The sequence below is a fragment of the Mesoplodon bidens genome (assembly GCF_964165515.1).
Source record: "Mesoplodon bidens genome assembly, chromosome: 11".
NCBI classification, from domain to species: Eukaryota; Metazoa; Chordata; class Mammalia; order Artiodactyla; family Ziphiidae; genus Mesoplodon; species Mesoplodon bidens.
In genome coordinates, this window is record NC_138167.1 from 6,054,997 (window position 1) to 6,070,747 (window position 15,751).

General features: G+C 49.0%; 1 protein-coding gene across 2 annotated transcripts; it reads right to left on the bottom strand.

Moving 5' to 3' along the window:
- Positions 1-5,753: 5,753 nt before the first annotated feature.
- C1R (complement C1r) lies at positions 5,754-15,191 on the bottom strand. Of its 2 annotated transcripts, none has more exons than XM_081248440.1 (11): positions 15,039-15,191; positions 14,073-14,301; positions 12,614-12,806; positions 12,152-12,298; positions 11,862-12,058; positions 11,265-11,412; positions 11,048-11,169; positions 9,193-9,271; positions 8,688-8,843; positions 7,221-7,295; positions 5,754-6,640 (listed from the first exon to the last, which is right to left on the bottom strand). In XM_081248440.1, coding segments are annotated over exons 1-11 (2,118 nt in total). In that variant the 5' UTR covers positions 15,041-15,191; the 3' UTR covers positions 5,754-5,870. The 2 variants fall into 2 exon arrangements, with proteins under 2 accessions (XP_081104566.1, XP_081104565.1); XM_081248439.1 differs by lacking the exon at positions 15,039-15,191 and adding an exon at positions 14,396-14,478.
- Between the last annotated feature and the right edge of the window lie 560 nt (positions 15,192-15,751).

The window sequence follows — 15,751 nt, forward strand, 5'->3', positions numbered from 1 at the left end:
TGTCCCCTGCATTGGCAGGCTGGTTCTTAACCACTGCAGTACCAGGGAAGTCCCCAGCTGTTCTTTTTAAAAAGTTTTTCATGATTCAGTTTTAGTTGGCTGTATGTTTGTAGGAATTTATCCATTTCTTCTTAGGTTGTCCAATTTGTTGGCATATATTGTTCATAGTAGTTTCTTATGAACCTTTATGTGGTAATGTCTCCTCTTTCATTTAAAATTTTATTTATTTGAGTCCTCTCTTTTTTTTTCTTTTTCTTGGAAAGTTTAGCTATTGGTTTATTTATTTTATCTTTTCAAAAAAAAACCCCACAGCTTTTAGTTTCATCGATCTTTTCTATTGATACAGAGCTGTTTCATCACCACAAAGATCTCCCTCATGCTACCCCTTTAAGGTCACATTCTTTACTTTTTAATTTTCTTTTACAAGTTTAAAAAGACACTTTTGAAAGATCCAGCCTTTTCTCAGTTGTGCTAAGAGGTCAAGGGAATTGATTTTGAGTGTATCCACCTTTCAGCCAGAGAAAGGGGGAGACTAGATAAATGATGGGGGATGGTGAAGTTGTGGTCACAGGAACCACAGTGGAGGAACCCCAAAGGGGAGAACATAAACTTAAAGAGAGAGTGCCCTATTTTCTTCTTTCCTGGGGGTCCAGGTCCTGTTTGAAAAACCTCTTGTACTACAAGGGAATACAAATGACATAGAATACCAACAACTGTCAGCAAGGGGCTAGTTCTAACTTTAACCACCGTATTCTGTCTGACCTCCAAATAGGCTGTTTGCAGTCTCTGTCTTCCTTTATGTTTAGTGAGAAAGCAAATTATTTCTTTGGTCTTCACTGCTTGGGACTGAATTTGAAATATTTTTGGCACAATGCTCAGGTTTGTCTGGGCACCCTCTATTCGTGGGTAAAATGAAAATGTTTCTTGATCTCTCTTGGACAGGAAGCAAGAAGAACCTAAGGTTTCCAACAGGAAAAAAAAAAACAGAGGATGGTTAAAATAAAAATTCACAGAAGACAGGGACAAAAGCAAAAAAGTGCCTAAGTAGACAGTGGAGAGAAAACTCAGGATAAAATAAAAACAATCCTGGGATCACTGGAGACCAGGATCCCAAAGAAGCCCCAAAGGAGAGAATCTGGTCTTTTCATGGAACCAACCATGGCTCCCAATCTTTCCCTCCGCCACCCTACTGCTTGGCAATCACAAGTCTGTTCTCTATGTCTGTGAATCTGTTTCTGTTTCGTAGATGTGTTCATCTGTGTCATATTTTAGATTCCACATATAAGTGATATCACATGGTATATATCTGTCTCTTTCTGACTTACTTCACTTAGTATGATGATCTCTAGTTACATCCATGTTGCTGCAAATGGCATTCTTTCATCTTTTTTTTATGGCTGTAACTCTTTAATATTTATATGAGATTGCATGAGATAATATTGTATAAGATTTGTATGCGATTCTATTATTACCCCCATTTTATAGACAAAGAAACTGAGGCTCAGAGAGGTTAAGTAACTTGCTAAGCTACCATGGATAGAAAGTGGCCAGGTGGTTTAGCCCCAGAGCCAATTCCCTGAACTCTGGTGCCCTCCTGCTGCTCTCTCAATTGGTGACGGTATTTCCCCCCTGACAGCCTCCCTTTCACTGGGTCTTCCGTGACCCTCACTGCCACGTACAACCCATCCTCCCCCTCTTTTCTCAGCCTCTCAGTTTTGAAGCTCATGTCATCAGACTATCTTATGCACAGCTACTCATTGTTACAGTCACCTCCTGGGACCCACGTCATTCCCCTCATTGCTCAATGATCTTAGTTCCTGATTCACTGTCATTCTAACACTATTGCTGTCTTAATTTTTGGCAGTTTCAACATACAGATAGGTGATCCTTCTAAAACTGTGGCCCTGTGGTTCCATGAATCTTCTCCAATCTTATCTTCCACTCTACCTCAGCGACACACTCCCATGGTCATGCCTAGACAGACCCTGTCATTACCAATACCTGCAATCTCTCCAGCAATCTCAACTTCACACACCCCATTCTTTTGCCATCACCTCCTATTCTTCCAGGTCTGTTCCTGTAGGGCCACACTTTCTATATACCATGACACCAGCAACCCTGATACATCAAATCTTCTGCATATTTATTGCCCACCACCCACTTCGTGCTTGACCCCCTCTTTGCCTGGCTTAAATTCCATATGATAACTCGCTTTCATACATTCTGGACTCCCTTGCTCTTCTACGGTTTCAATATACCCACTTGGCAAAATCGAATCTGTTTCCTCTGTGCCTGTATTGGTGCAGCTGATAATGGCGGGGGGAAAACACATGACCGAGCTCATACAACTGTCTCCTAACTTTTAAGTCATGATCTTGAATCTCAAGTGGGCCCTTATGCCCCCGGGTGACCAAAATTCCCTAACCTGTTCTGTCTTCCACTCTCCTGGATGACTATCTCATTCCTTCTTCTCTCTCCTCAAACCCCCAAATCCTTCTCTATCCACACTTTCAGCTGATGACCTTATTTTCTACTTGACCAAGACAAATGAAGAATTAGAAGAGAACGTCGACACATTCCTACCACCACATCTACTGAAATGGAAGCATCTTAAACTCTGCTTGCCTGTTACCCTAGATAACATATCCATGCTTGCACCTGGATTCCATCTCACCCCTCCTCCACACATCATACTCATTTTCCCTCTCTATTATGAAATTCCCATCAGCATATAGACATGTTGCTATTTCCCTAATCTTTTTATTTTTGGGGGGTACGCGGGCCTCTCACTGTTGTGGCCTCTCCCGTTGCGGAGTACAGGCTCCGGACGCGCAGGTTCAGTGGCCATGGCTCACGGGCCCAGCCGCTCCGCGGCACGTGGGATCTTCCCGGACCGGGGCACGAAACCGTGTCCCCTGCATCGGCGGGTGGACTCTCAACCACTGCGCCACCAGGGAAGCCCTCCTTAACATTTTTTTAATTAAAAATATTTTAATATAGCTCTGTGCCTGTTTTTTGGGACAGATAAAACATCTACATGACTCAAAATTTTGAAAGATAGGAAGAGAATACATGATAACTTTCCTTCTCCCCCAGAGACCACCACCATTTCTTATATAACCTTCCAGCAATATTTTATACATATAAAGCAATATAAAACCACTCTTCTTTTTTATACAAATGGTAGTATTTTATATATACTGTTCTGCTTTTCATTTATCTTAGAGATTGAATGGCTACATTGTATTCCATTATTTGGATATTCCATAATTTACTTGAAACTTTGGTACCAGATCTTTCAGAATTCAGGATTCTAATACTTTGCTATTATGAACAATGCTGGGATGTCTAACCTTGTATACATAGGTCATTTAACTCATACGTGAGATATCTGTGGGAAAAATTCATGGAAGTGGAATTGCGGGGTCAAAGGCATGTGGATTGGTAATTTTGATTACATGTTGCCAAATTGCTGTTTAGAGAGTTTGTACCAATTTACATGAAAAAAATGCGTGAGTGTCTGTTTTCTCTATGTCTTCACCAATATAATATATTATCTTTGCCAATCTTACTGGTAAAAAGATAGTGTTTTAATTTAAATATTTTCCTTATTATGAGTTACGTTAAGCCCCAAAGTCCAAAAGCAATTTCTATTTTTTTTTTCTGTTAGTTTTCTATTCACAGAGTATTGGTTTTGTCCTAATTTTTCTACTCCAGTGCACTTGAAGAATAAGATGCACATGACTTTGTGGGAAGAGAGTGGGAACCAGAGAGGTCAAAGCAGTCACTGGATTCTCCTGAGATCACATTTGATGATTACAATAAGGACCAGGGACTCAGAATCTTAAATTTGCCAGGAACCTTAGAAATAACATAGAATTGAATTTTTAAATTTTTACTATTTCCATCTCCTCCACCCACTGAACTCCTGCCTCCATTGGAGTCCTGAAGGTGTTTCATTTCTGAAAACATTTCTAACCATTCAAAGAACTGTAGGACTTCCCTGGTGGTGCAGTGGTTAAGAATCCACCTGCTAATGCAGGGGACACGAGTTCGAGCCCTGGTCCAGGAAGATCCCACATACTGTGGAGCAACTAAGCCCATGCGCCACAACTACTGAGCCTGCGCTCTAGAGCCTGCAAGCCACAGCTACTGAGCTCACATGCTGCAACTACTGGAGCCCGCGTGCCTAGCCCCAGCTCTGAAACAAGAGAAGCCACTGCAATGAGGAGCCCATGCACCACAACGAAGAGAAGCCCCCACTCACCACAACTAGAGAAAGCCTAGGTGCAGCAACGAAGACCCAACAATGAAAACCCAACACAGCCAAAAATAAATAAATAAATAAATTTATTTAAAAAAAAACCAAACTGCAATCAATGTATGCTCCTTAAATGTAACCCACAACATTTGTGTATGCTTTTGTGTAGACTATATGAGAAAACGTTTCCATTTCCACCTATACAAGTCCACAATCCTAACATTTAAAATGCTCTTAAAAACAGAAAGTGTTTTAATAAGTTTGGCATCAAAACTTATTTAGTAGCAAAACCTGACAGTAACTGGTGGGTCGTTGTCTAGAGCCGTCATCTATCTCACTTACTGTGAATATTCAAATGTTTTTCAGAATTATTCATCTGTGTTCTTACAGGGTGTTGCTGGGGCCATTACATTACATTACATAGATGGTATATTGCATTTCTGAAATCTGTAAAATCTTGAACATTGAAAGGCATTTAGCCTTGAGGGTGTCAGAGAAGGGATTGTGGACCCGCATTTGGACTTAAAAACTCGTCATTACTTGGAACTGTTTTAACTCTGCCCTGGCTTCTTGAATTCAGGCCTGTGTGAGTCAGCTCGTGTAAAGTTGTTCAGACATGTCCAGAAGAGTCAGTTGTGCAATAATCTCATGATAATATTCTACCATAAATACTTATAATGCTTATCCCAAGTTTTGGGTACTTCTCTGGCCTTTAAATATATCTTAAAGAATACAAATTATTTAAAAATATTGTTAGTGGGCTTCCCTGGTGGCGCAGTGGTTGAGAGTCCGCCTGTCGATGCAGGGGACACGGGTTCGTGCCCCGGTCCGGGAAGATCCCACATGCCATGGAGCAGCTGGGCCCATGAGCCATGGCCGCTGAGCCTGCGCGTCCGGAGCCTGTGCTCCTCAACGGGAGAGGCCACAACAGTGAGAGGCCCGCGTACAGCAAAAAAAAAAAAAAAAAAAATACTGTTAGTGACTCAACTTGGGAACAAAAATTGCATATCACTCCTCTCTTAAGGAATATTTAGAGATTGGAAAGTGAGCTGTTAAAAAAGCTCTTATATCTGCAGCTATGTATGTGGGAAAATAAGGATTTTCTTCATATTGTACAAGCAAAACAAAATACAGAAATAAATTGTTATCTACAACTCTAATTGTAAATGTGGGCATAAACTTAATTGTTCTCATTGCCTTCCTAAGTAAAATATTTTAAATACGATCTCATTAACTATTTTTATATTTATTAAATACTGCTTTTAATTCATTTTACACAATAGGCTTTCTCATAAAATTTTATTTGGAAGGAGTTCTATTCAATTACCTGATGGTTATAAAAATGGAAGAGGACAATGATAACTAGAGATTGTGGAATGTATCTTCTGCAACCCTGGGGTGGGGGGGTGGGGGGAATAAAGGTGACTTTTGGGCTGTTTCAGGTGAAGAGTGTGGATGGGATTATAGAAAAGAGAATTTCTTTCACACAGTGTCTTTCTGCATCAGTGATTTTAATATGGATTCTTAGTGGTTGTCAACAACTGGTTAGCTAATTTTTCTTCTTTTTTTGCACCTCGCTCTTTGGATTCTGACCTAGTGAATTCTGGGCTCAGTCCTCCTCCTCCATCTCTTTTTTGATCCAGTCCACGTAGTTGAGTAGTTTGGTGTAGAACCCGTACCCCCTGCTGCAGCCGATGCCCCAGGATATGATGCCTGTCGCCACCCAGCGATCATTTTCCTCATCCCTTACAGCAAAGACCCCTCCGCTATCCCCCTGACAGGCATCTTGCTTTAGAGTCGGGTCCCCAGAACAAAACATGTTTTCAGAAAACACATCTTTCCTATTTTTTTTCCGGAGCCAGCTCTCACAATCCTCTCGCTTAGCTACGGGCAGACGGACAAACCTGAGGTTGTGAGAAAGTCTCTCCTCCATGATCCCAAAGCCACTGACATAGCCCATGAGACCCTGGTCGTAGAAGGTCTCATTGTCGGGGAGGCAGATGGGGAGGAGGTTGGGGCCCAGGGTGACACTATTTTCCAGCTCCAGGAGGGCGATGTCCCCCTCGAAATTGTGGGACTCTTCCTGGCGGTAGTCTGGGTGGATGCTGACCCTGCGGACGGGGTGGTTGGCCAGCTTGGTGATCTCTTCCACGCTGACGTGGCCCAGGAACACGTCCACGGTGGCGTTGCCCTGCGCTTCGTACTCCTTGGGGTAGAGCGTGTGCGCGGCCGTGAGGATCCAGCGGTCGCCCAGCAGCGCGCCGCCCCCGCGCCCGTGGATATTGGTGAAGGCCTGCCAGGGGAAGTTGCCAAGCTTGGCCTTCTGGCCTCCAACGATGCGCTGCTTCTGCTCCACAGGGTTGACGGGTTTCCCGCACACTGGGGAGGAGAAGGGGGCGGGGGGGGGAGGAGAAGTGGGCGTGGGGAGAGGAGAATGGGGGAGGTTGCGGGGGAGAAGTCAGCGCCCCGCACCGCGGGCTGTCCCCTCCCCTTCGCCCCCTCTTTTTGGCTCAGGGCCCTTTCTCCTCTCTCCTCCCTCCCTATTCTTCCGTCTTTGGCGTACGGTCAGCCTCTTCTCGTTCTTGTCTATTTTTCCTGGGGCTTTTCTCTCTCTTTTTTTTGGCCGCGCTGCGGACCCGTGCCCCCTGCAGTGGGAGCGTGGAGTCTTAACCACTGGACCGCTAGGGAAGTCCCTCTTGCTCTTTTTTTTTTTATTCCTCATCTCCCACCTGCTCAGTGAAAAGTCCAGGAATGTCGGGACAGGTCCAGCTCTCTGGGTCCCTCTGCCCTTCTGCTGGGGTGTCTCCTCGCCTTCTTCCTGATTCCTCCCTCACTCCGTGTCTACCTTCAGCTTCAAGCTGGAGTGTCTCTCCCTGCTCTGCGCTGTGCCTCCTCTGAGGCCCTGCAGGGCTGCCAGGGCTGTCAGGGCCACAGAGGACGGCGGAGGGTTTCCACTCACCTGGCAAACACCGAGGCATCTTCTCTCCTGCCAGCTCATTCTTCCAAATGCCCTGAGCTGTGCAGGTGTACCGCCCTGAGGGGAGAGGGGCTGCGTTCAGGCTGGGAGGTCGTGGGCAGGGGAGAGGGAGAGGACAAGGATCAAAGGGAAAGGTTCACATATATGTGGATGGGATATTGAAAGTGTTAAGAGGCTCCATACGTATATTTTTGTTTTGATGCTAAGTGGAAAAATCAGAATACTTAACTATTATATTCGACATGATCCCTATTTGTGAAAGTAGACACAAAACCTGCAAGGAACTTATCAAACTTCCATCAGTGATTGCATCTTGGTGCTGGGTAGTAGATATTAATTGTAGCTATGGTGTTTTTTTTTTTTTTTTGGCGGTGCTGGGTGGATCTTAGTTCCCCAACCAGGGATTGAACCCACACCCTTGGCAGTGAAAGAGTGGAGTCCTAACCACTGGACCGCCAGGGGATTCCTGGTAGCTATGTTTTCTGATCACGGACAGTGTGCCGGTGCTCGTTGCTCAGAACTTTATCTGCATTATCTCATTTAAGCGCCACCGTGAGGCCTTCAGATATGCATCATTATCCCCATCTTAGGGACGAGGAAACTGAGTTTAAATAATTTGCACAAGGTCACATAATTTCTAAGTGTCAGAACCAAGATGCAAAGTGGGGGTTGTCTGACTTCAAAGCTCAGCTCTTAAGTACCACCTTGAATAGTCTATAAATAAGATTTTTTCCCTTTTTTTGCATGTTTCACACCTATTGTACAAGGCATGTGATTCCTTTCATTAAAAAAAAGTTTTAAAGATAACCATAGAGGAACTTGAGAGTAATTTAGTAAACCTAAATGCAGAAATTCACAACATAGCAGCCTGAGAGTGTATGTGGGGAGAAGACTGAGGAAGCCTCACTGATAAAGCTGTAGTGGTGGTGATGGTGATGGTGGTAGTGGTGATGGTGGTGGTGGTGGTGATGGTGGTGGTGATGGTGGTGGTGGTGGTGGTGGTGGCGGTGGTGGTGATGGTGGTGGTGGTGGTGGTGGCGGTGGTGGTGGTGGTGGTAGTGGTGATGGTGGTGGTGATGGTGGTGGTGGTGGTGGTGGTGGTGGTAGTGGTGATGGTGGTGGTGGTGGTAGTGGTGATGGTGGTGGTGGTAGTGATGGTGGTGGTGGTGATGGCGATGGTGGTGGTGATGGTGGTGGTGGTGGTGGCGGTAGTGGTGATGGTGGTGTGATGGTGGTGGTGGTGAGAAGAAGCTGCTTATGAGATTCAAGTCTTTCTTTGTATCAGCTCAGGTGTTTCCTTCTTCAGCTTTATTAGATGCCTCTTGGTACCTCTGAAGCCAGTGCCCTGAATAAATATCTTAATACTCACTCTCTAGGGATTCTATTGGAAGAAATTGCGGAAGATGTCCCAACAAGAGGGAGAAGACTGCCGTTTGCATGGGTCCCTACCTCGCTCAGACTTGCTTCTGCCATCTCTGGTTTGCATCTTGTAATACGGCTCATGGCAGTAGTACTGGATACGGGCCTGGTAGGTGTTCACCCCCGCTGTGGTCGTATAATTGAAGGCTCCATTAGGCAAGATTCGGGGCTGCCCGCAGTCCTTGACTTGGAGAGAACACAGGGCGGCCTGAGAGCTGGGAAGGATTGTACTGGAACTTCAGTGGGAGGAAGGTGAGCAGTCTGCCCACAGAGCAGGAGTGGACCCACAGAACATGCTGAGAACCTTCGGGAACTATGGTGAGTGGGGGGCTCTTGTGATGTACGGGAACTGGATACAATGAAATTCAGCTCTGGGTACAGCCTGTCAGTCCTGCTAAGCTGAGGGCTGACTGGTTCCTGGATGGGCCAGAGGCTTCAAAGGATAAGTCAGGGGAGGGTCTTTTGGGGGAGATGCTTAGGCCAGACCCTTCTTCCCTTCTCCTCGGAGGAGACACATCCCTGAGTTGCAACTTACTCTTGCACCTGGGCATGGGGCGATGCCATGTGCCATCATCCTGGCAGACAGCTGTGTAGGACAGGAGCACCTGTTTCCCCTGTTTGATCAGAGATAGAGGTGCTGTTAGTACAAGGAGGTGCTGCAGCTCCCTTCCTGTCCTCGCCCACACGGGAGCAGTAGGGATGCAAAGTCATCTCTCAAGCTCTCAAACTTTAGCATCCATGGACTTAGCGTCCTTCTTCCTGGCCGGTCCTTTCAGGCCAGACTTACACATGGGCACACATGAGCCACACAGCAGGAAGTCAGACCTAGGGCTAGTTGTTAGACCCAGTAATCCTCTCTCTGGACTCTTGCCTGTTTCCACTGAGGTCCAATTGAACCCCACAATTTTAAGTTAAAAAAACAACAAGCCCAGTTGTGTGTTCTCTGCATTGAAACAAAAGTTTCTGCCCTGAAGTAGAACCATGTTTCTCTTCCTCTGGAGCACCCTGCATCACCTCATCGCCCCTAGACTGTAGTCTTCTTAAGGGCAAGGGCCTTTCCTAAAATAGTAGCGCAGCCCAGCCACTTTCAAGGGTGCTTGAGGATGCTGACGTACGCTAAGTGCTGTCGTAGGTGAGCAGAGGGCAGGGACCAGGGCAGGAGATGGCCCCCTCTGAAATGAAAAGTAATTGGACAAAATGAATGAGTTTTATTAAGATCAACAGTCATCCCAGATAATTCGCCCTGGAACAGATCGCAAGAGAATGTGTATGAGGACTAGGATGTTCCAGTGAAATGTAAATAATGTGAGATAAACCGTGTGACTTGTTTTAAACTCTATGATGTGAATGACAAATGCCAAGGTAAGGGTGCGGGTGGCATAGGACGTGGCGAGTTGTAACCTGAGCAAAGAGGAGGGGTCTAGGACACTGAGTCCTTCCTGGAGCAAGGAGCAGTTACCTGGCTAACTCAGCTTGATGCAACATTCAAAGGTAAGCTCCACGAAGCCTGCACGAATATGTGTCGCTTTTTACTGTACTTCCCACATCCAGAACACTGCCTGACACTCAGTAACACTTAAAACGTTTGTTCGGTGACTTTGCTACAACTGAAGGACAAGCCAAAGGTCTCTTCTCTGATTCAGAGTAGGTCTTCCAAGTGGCTCTATTGAACAAAGACGGGATGTCCAGTCCCAGGTCCCTGGCCAGGGGTAACTCCAACTGCATGCTTTTCAAAAATAGCATTTTAGTTGACCACCTTTTGTAAGATTGACCAGTGGAGAAAACCATATTCTTTCCTGAGTCTGCAAAGCTGAGGACAGGGTGGTGGACCTGGGGTAAGACCACCAATGTACAGAAAAGGAGCCCCTTCTGGTAGGTGGGATGTTGCCCGATTCGTGAATCATTGAATAAAGTCAGTTAGGTCTTAAAAAAAAAAACAACAAAATCCCCAAACCCAGAGCCCTGGAGCAAGAGGCAGGGGATTTGGTGGTAATCCTTGCTGTACACAATCCCGGTACTGTTGAGTCACTCTTTGCACTTCACCTGCGCCCACGCCTCTTTGGTTCCTAACTCTACAATGAGTTATTGGGCAAGGCCAGTAGCTCTTAAACTCGGCTGGGCATTAGTATCACCTGAGTAGCTTTTAGTAATCCTGATGCCCAGGCTGCACTCCAGACCCATAGACTAGTCTCTAGCAGGGGACCTGGACATCAGTATTTTAAAATCCTAAGTGTTTCCAGTGGGGAGTCAAGTTGGAACAGGCCAGGTGACCCTTCCAGCTCAAACATATATGATTCCACTTGGGGCTGAGCCTCCATCTGCTGGGGGCCTGGCTGTGCAAATTATTCCTGATGCTGGGACAGTTCCTTCCCCTCAGCTGTGGCTCTTACCTCCATGAGCTGGTAGCCTTGTTTGCAGGTGGCGATGAAGTAGTCCCGGAACTCGTACTGGGGCTGCAGATCCTGGATGAGGGTGAACGAGTCTAGGATCTTGGGCTGGGGGCATTTGATGACTGTCAGGGAAAGCAGAGGGCACACGTATTGCAGAGCTACTGGCCTTCTTTTGACCCAGTACATCCTGCCCCCTTGCTGCCCCGGACAGCCTTACTTTCGCTGGTGTAGTGCAACTTCCAGCCCTGGCTGTCCCCTGACTCGTCTGTGAAGAACAGCAGGTCCACAGAGTTGCTGCTGGTGTCAATGGGCTCTGGCCTTTGCTTCCCACAGAACTCACCGATGTTCCTCTCGTTGGCATAGATCTGATGGGGGAGGAGGGAGGGTCACCTCTCCAGTTCAGAGACTTTTACCCAGGGCTGGGGTGGTGGTGCTGGTGGTGGGGATCCTGCTTTGTGTATGTTTTCAGCTGGAGGGTAAAAGGGATCCCCAGCACCCAGCTGCCAGGTGTGTAGGAACTTGCCCAACTCATGTGTGATGTTGGCCATTTCTGTACCAATTGGCCAGAGGGTCCAGCAGGAAAGAGGGGTAAGAGAGCCACGTGGTGAGCCCTCTAGGCCCCCGTTGCCCTCTTGGGGTTTCTGGAACAGGGGGTCTACAGGAGTGAAAGGTCAGGCCCCGTGGGGGGGGTGGGGCCCAAGCAGGCTCCTCCCTCTGTGGGGAGCACCCGCCTTTCCCCTTCAAGGCTGTGGCTCTGGGACCACTTCATCTTTCCTCACTCTGAAGCCTCTGGGGGTGGGGAGGTCTGCTGTACCTGTAGCTGGTCGTAGGGACAGTGTACTTGCTGGTGGTCATCGATTTCGAAAGGCTCCAGGAACTTGAGTTGGAGGGTGAGGCCCCGCTCCACCCGGATGCTGTAGTTGCAGCGTAGGTCGGGGGGGTAGGGCCGGGGGTACTCCAGGCTGGAGATGTAGCCCGACGGCTCTGTGAACAGCTCGCTGCTGCACTCAGCTGTGAGAGCAAAGCCGGGAGGGGGGTTACCCGGAGACTCGGGCTGGCCCGGTGAGCCCTTGCTCAGTCCCTGCCTCCCAACCCTGACCTCACCGTGGCAGGAATGCCGGTCCTTCTGAAGCTCATAGCCTGGACGGCAGGAACAGAAATAGCCACCAATGTAGTTGTGACACAGGTGCTGGCACAGGGGCTGGGGATTCTCCTCGACCAAGTTGAGCTGGGAGGCACATTCGTCCAGGTCTGGAAGAGATTCCGGAAGGAAGGATTCAGTTCCTGCCGGCGGACTTCTGTGGTGGCGCCGGTCTCAGCGAGGTCACTCACCAGAGGCCTAAATAGACAAAGTCAGCTCCTGGCCACCTGGGCCTCCCGGCCCCTCTAAGGCTTTCTGGGAACTGCCCAGTGGGGACAGGGCTCAGGTGGACAGCCCTCTTCTGGAAAAAGCTCTCTTGGGAAAAGCAAGGAAGGCCAGGCTTCCTGCTTCTTTGGAGTCAAGGTTCTCCTTTTCCGGCCCCTGTGCGATATGCGGCCTGGAACACGGGCACAGGGACCACTCACCCACAGCTTGGTAGTAGGCCAGGAAGCCCTTGTAGAACATGACGGTGCCATTCTCCTCGTTGGAGAAATCCGTGTGGAAGGTCAGCAGCATCTTGTTCCCTTGGGACATAAATTCCTTCCTTCCTGGAGGGTTGCCCAGTGGAGAGCCCAGCTGCCCACAGAACCTCCCCAGGGTTTTCTTATCGGCAGAGATCTGGTGGAAGAAGGACAGTGGGGTAGGAAGACGGTTGTGGAAGGGACGCGTCCCACGTGGAAGGTCAGGGAAGGTCATCCTTCTCTTGTCCCAACGAGCGGATTGTGCCTCCTTGCTGGATGGCCTCCAGCTGCTCTCTGCCTGCTGGGCTCTGGCTGTTGCAAGCTTCCCCAGGTGCCTTTCCTCTGTCCCCTGCACCTCCATCCGCTAACCCTGCACGTTATCCTGTCCCCCAAACATCGTCCCTCCCCTTTTATAACCCCCAGCACCTTTCAGACCTTTCTTCACTCCCATCTCCTCCTGTGCCCGCTTCCCACTGGAATCCTGGTGGCCTCTACCTGGCCTCTGTCATTCCTTCATCCCTAGAGCCTGGATGGTCTGCTTTACCTTCCGCCCTGTCTTTCCACCTCGCCTTCGTCAAACCACTCACGTCCAGCCATGCCTCGTGATGGATTCAGCTGAACGTGAGCCTCTGGGGCCTGGTAGCCTTAGCATGCGTGGCCGAACTTCCCTTACCTCTTTCTTCACAGATGCCTTAACCCCTCCAAAGCAGAAGCCATCCCTCCCCCCACCTCATTCTTCACCATCCCTTGCCACCAAGACCCCTCGCCTCCAACACTGCCATCTCAAGTCCTCTGGGCCAGGAAGACGTTTCACTTTCATGTGATTCTCTTTCACCTCCAGGAGGTCTCCTTGGAATAGTATTTATTTAGTATTTATCGCTCTACCTGAATCCTGAGTCAAGAATCTCATTCTTATTGGATGTAGAAAGATGGGACTGGGACGGTGCCCTTGGTCATGACAGAGGTGAGGAGACTGAGCTCCCTGTCCTAGCTGAAGCCTATGCTTGAGCCACCACCATGAGCGTCTCCCTTCCCCATGTCCCTGTGTTCCTGGTGAGGTGGCAGCCAAGGTGATACTCTCCATGGAAACAGGGAAACTGAGGCACAGCGATTTCCCAAAGAATCCTAGCAAGTAAGAAGATGGGGAAGGTTTTTCTGATTCCTGTAGGCAGTACATTTCCTGAGAGGGGGGCCCGTACCTTCCCTCTGTGTCTCTCCCCTCAGTGCTCCCCTAGGGGCTCTCAAACCAGTGGACACCCACCCATGGCATCACTTGATTTCCAGAACCCCACTTGGCCATCAGCTTTTACAGGCTTGGGGCTTTGTCCACAGGTGGGGGTCCTATCCAGGGTGGTCAGAACACAAGTTCCCAGGTTCCAGAGACACCCAACTCTCCCTCTGCCCATCCAACCTGACCCCCTACCTTGACATAGTCATAGAAACAGCCTTCCGAAGGCTCCAGGTCAAACTGCCAGAAGACGAGCTTCACCCTGTATCCCGCGGGGACCGTGATCACAGTGGTGGTCTCAAAGTTGTCGGGGTAAGGCTTGGGGTACAGAGGGGAAGTCACTTCCCCATAGAGCTTCCGAGGGGTGAAGATGGAGCCTCCCACCCTGTAGAACAGGACTGGCACCAGGACGTATAAGAGCCACCTGCCAAAAAGAAAAAAGGTATCTGTAGGGCTGGAGGGGTGCAGCAGCCTTGCTGTTTGGGCAGTGGCTGCGGAGGGGGTGGGGATGATCATACCGCCGGGTGTTTTTCTCTCGGCCCATTCTAGACCTCACAGAGATGTTCTAGGGGGGCGGGGGCGGGTGGAGTGCAGAGGCTGGTCTCTGCAGCTGTGGCATTGGTGCACACTCCCCAGGGCAGTGTCCAGTCCAGAGGTCATCACACTCCCTCCACCTCTCTCCCCAGCCTCCTCCTCTGCCCCGTCCCATCACTCCCCTCCCCTTCCCAGAATAGGGCTGGCTTGGGACCCGTTAATTGGGGGTGAGGGTTTCCAGTCATGGCTCTCTGAAAGGGCTCCCAAAGGCTCAGCAAAGGCCTCTGGGAGAAACCACCTATGGAAGATGGTTTCGGGCACAAAACGACGCCTCTCCAGGGCCGAGTGGGTCCCCCATCTCGCTGCTCCCTAGCAGCTGGAGGAGGAAGACAAGGTGGCATCAGCTCCTGGGTCTGAGGTCTCCTTTTGCCCTCAGGAGGAGGGATAGGGGGTATTGTGTTTGCATGTGTGCACGCATGTGCACGTTGGAAGGGGTAAGGTATATATAGGGAGGGGAAGTGTGTTCCCACCTCCCTGAGTAAATCTGGGGGCAGCGTTGCCTCCCGTGCCCCGGATTCTCTGCTCTGGCTTCTCCCTCCCTCCTCGGTCCCCATCAGCCTTACTCACATTTCTCAAGGCGTGTTTTTGGGTCTCTGACTCTCCTGACAGCGTCTTCATCCACTCTGTGTCCAGGGAGAGCAGGGTCACGCAGAGAAGCGAAGGGGGAGGGAATGAGGGGGAAAAGGGGGGGACCATTACGGGAGGAATGTTGTGGGAATGAACTATTTGCATAAACAAAACCAAAAGAAAAAAAAATCTGTTTCCAGTGTAATTTAGTTTTGGTTTTGAAATCCCTGATGGCGGTGCCACCTGCTGGCCACATAGGGAAGGTCTAGAGATGGGTCTGCATTTTTAGGGACAGTAAAGCCTTTGGTTGGAGGCCCAGACTTCCGTTTCTAAATCTGATGGGGATTCCCTCTTTCTTCAGGGACCTTCCTGGGGTCTGATGTTGTTGTACGAGGTTCCTACCAAAAGGGCAGTGGAGATTGCAGTTGAGGGTGACTCTCTTTCCTGGACCCTTCCTGTCCTTAGTCGCCTGGCAGCCCTGGTCTGGGAACAGCCAGGCTTTCAATGCCCAGGATGATGTGACGGGAACAAGGGCTGGGGAGGGTAGTGCAGGAGGCACAGAGGAGAATGAAGCTCGGTTGCCCTGGGGCCCTGGCCTACTTCACTTAGCCATGACCTGTAGAGCAGGCATTGCTGTGACCCCAAAGCAGCACCGGGCTCTGGTTTAAGACACTTCTTCCCCACCTCAGTGAACTCAGGCCTGCCAATGAACT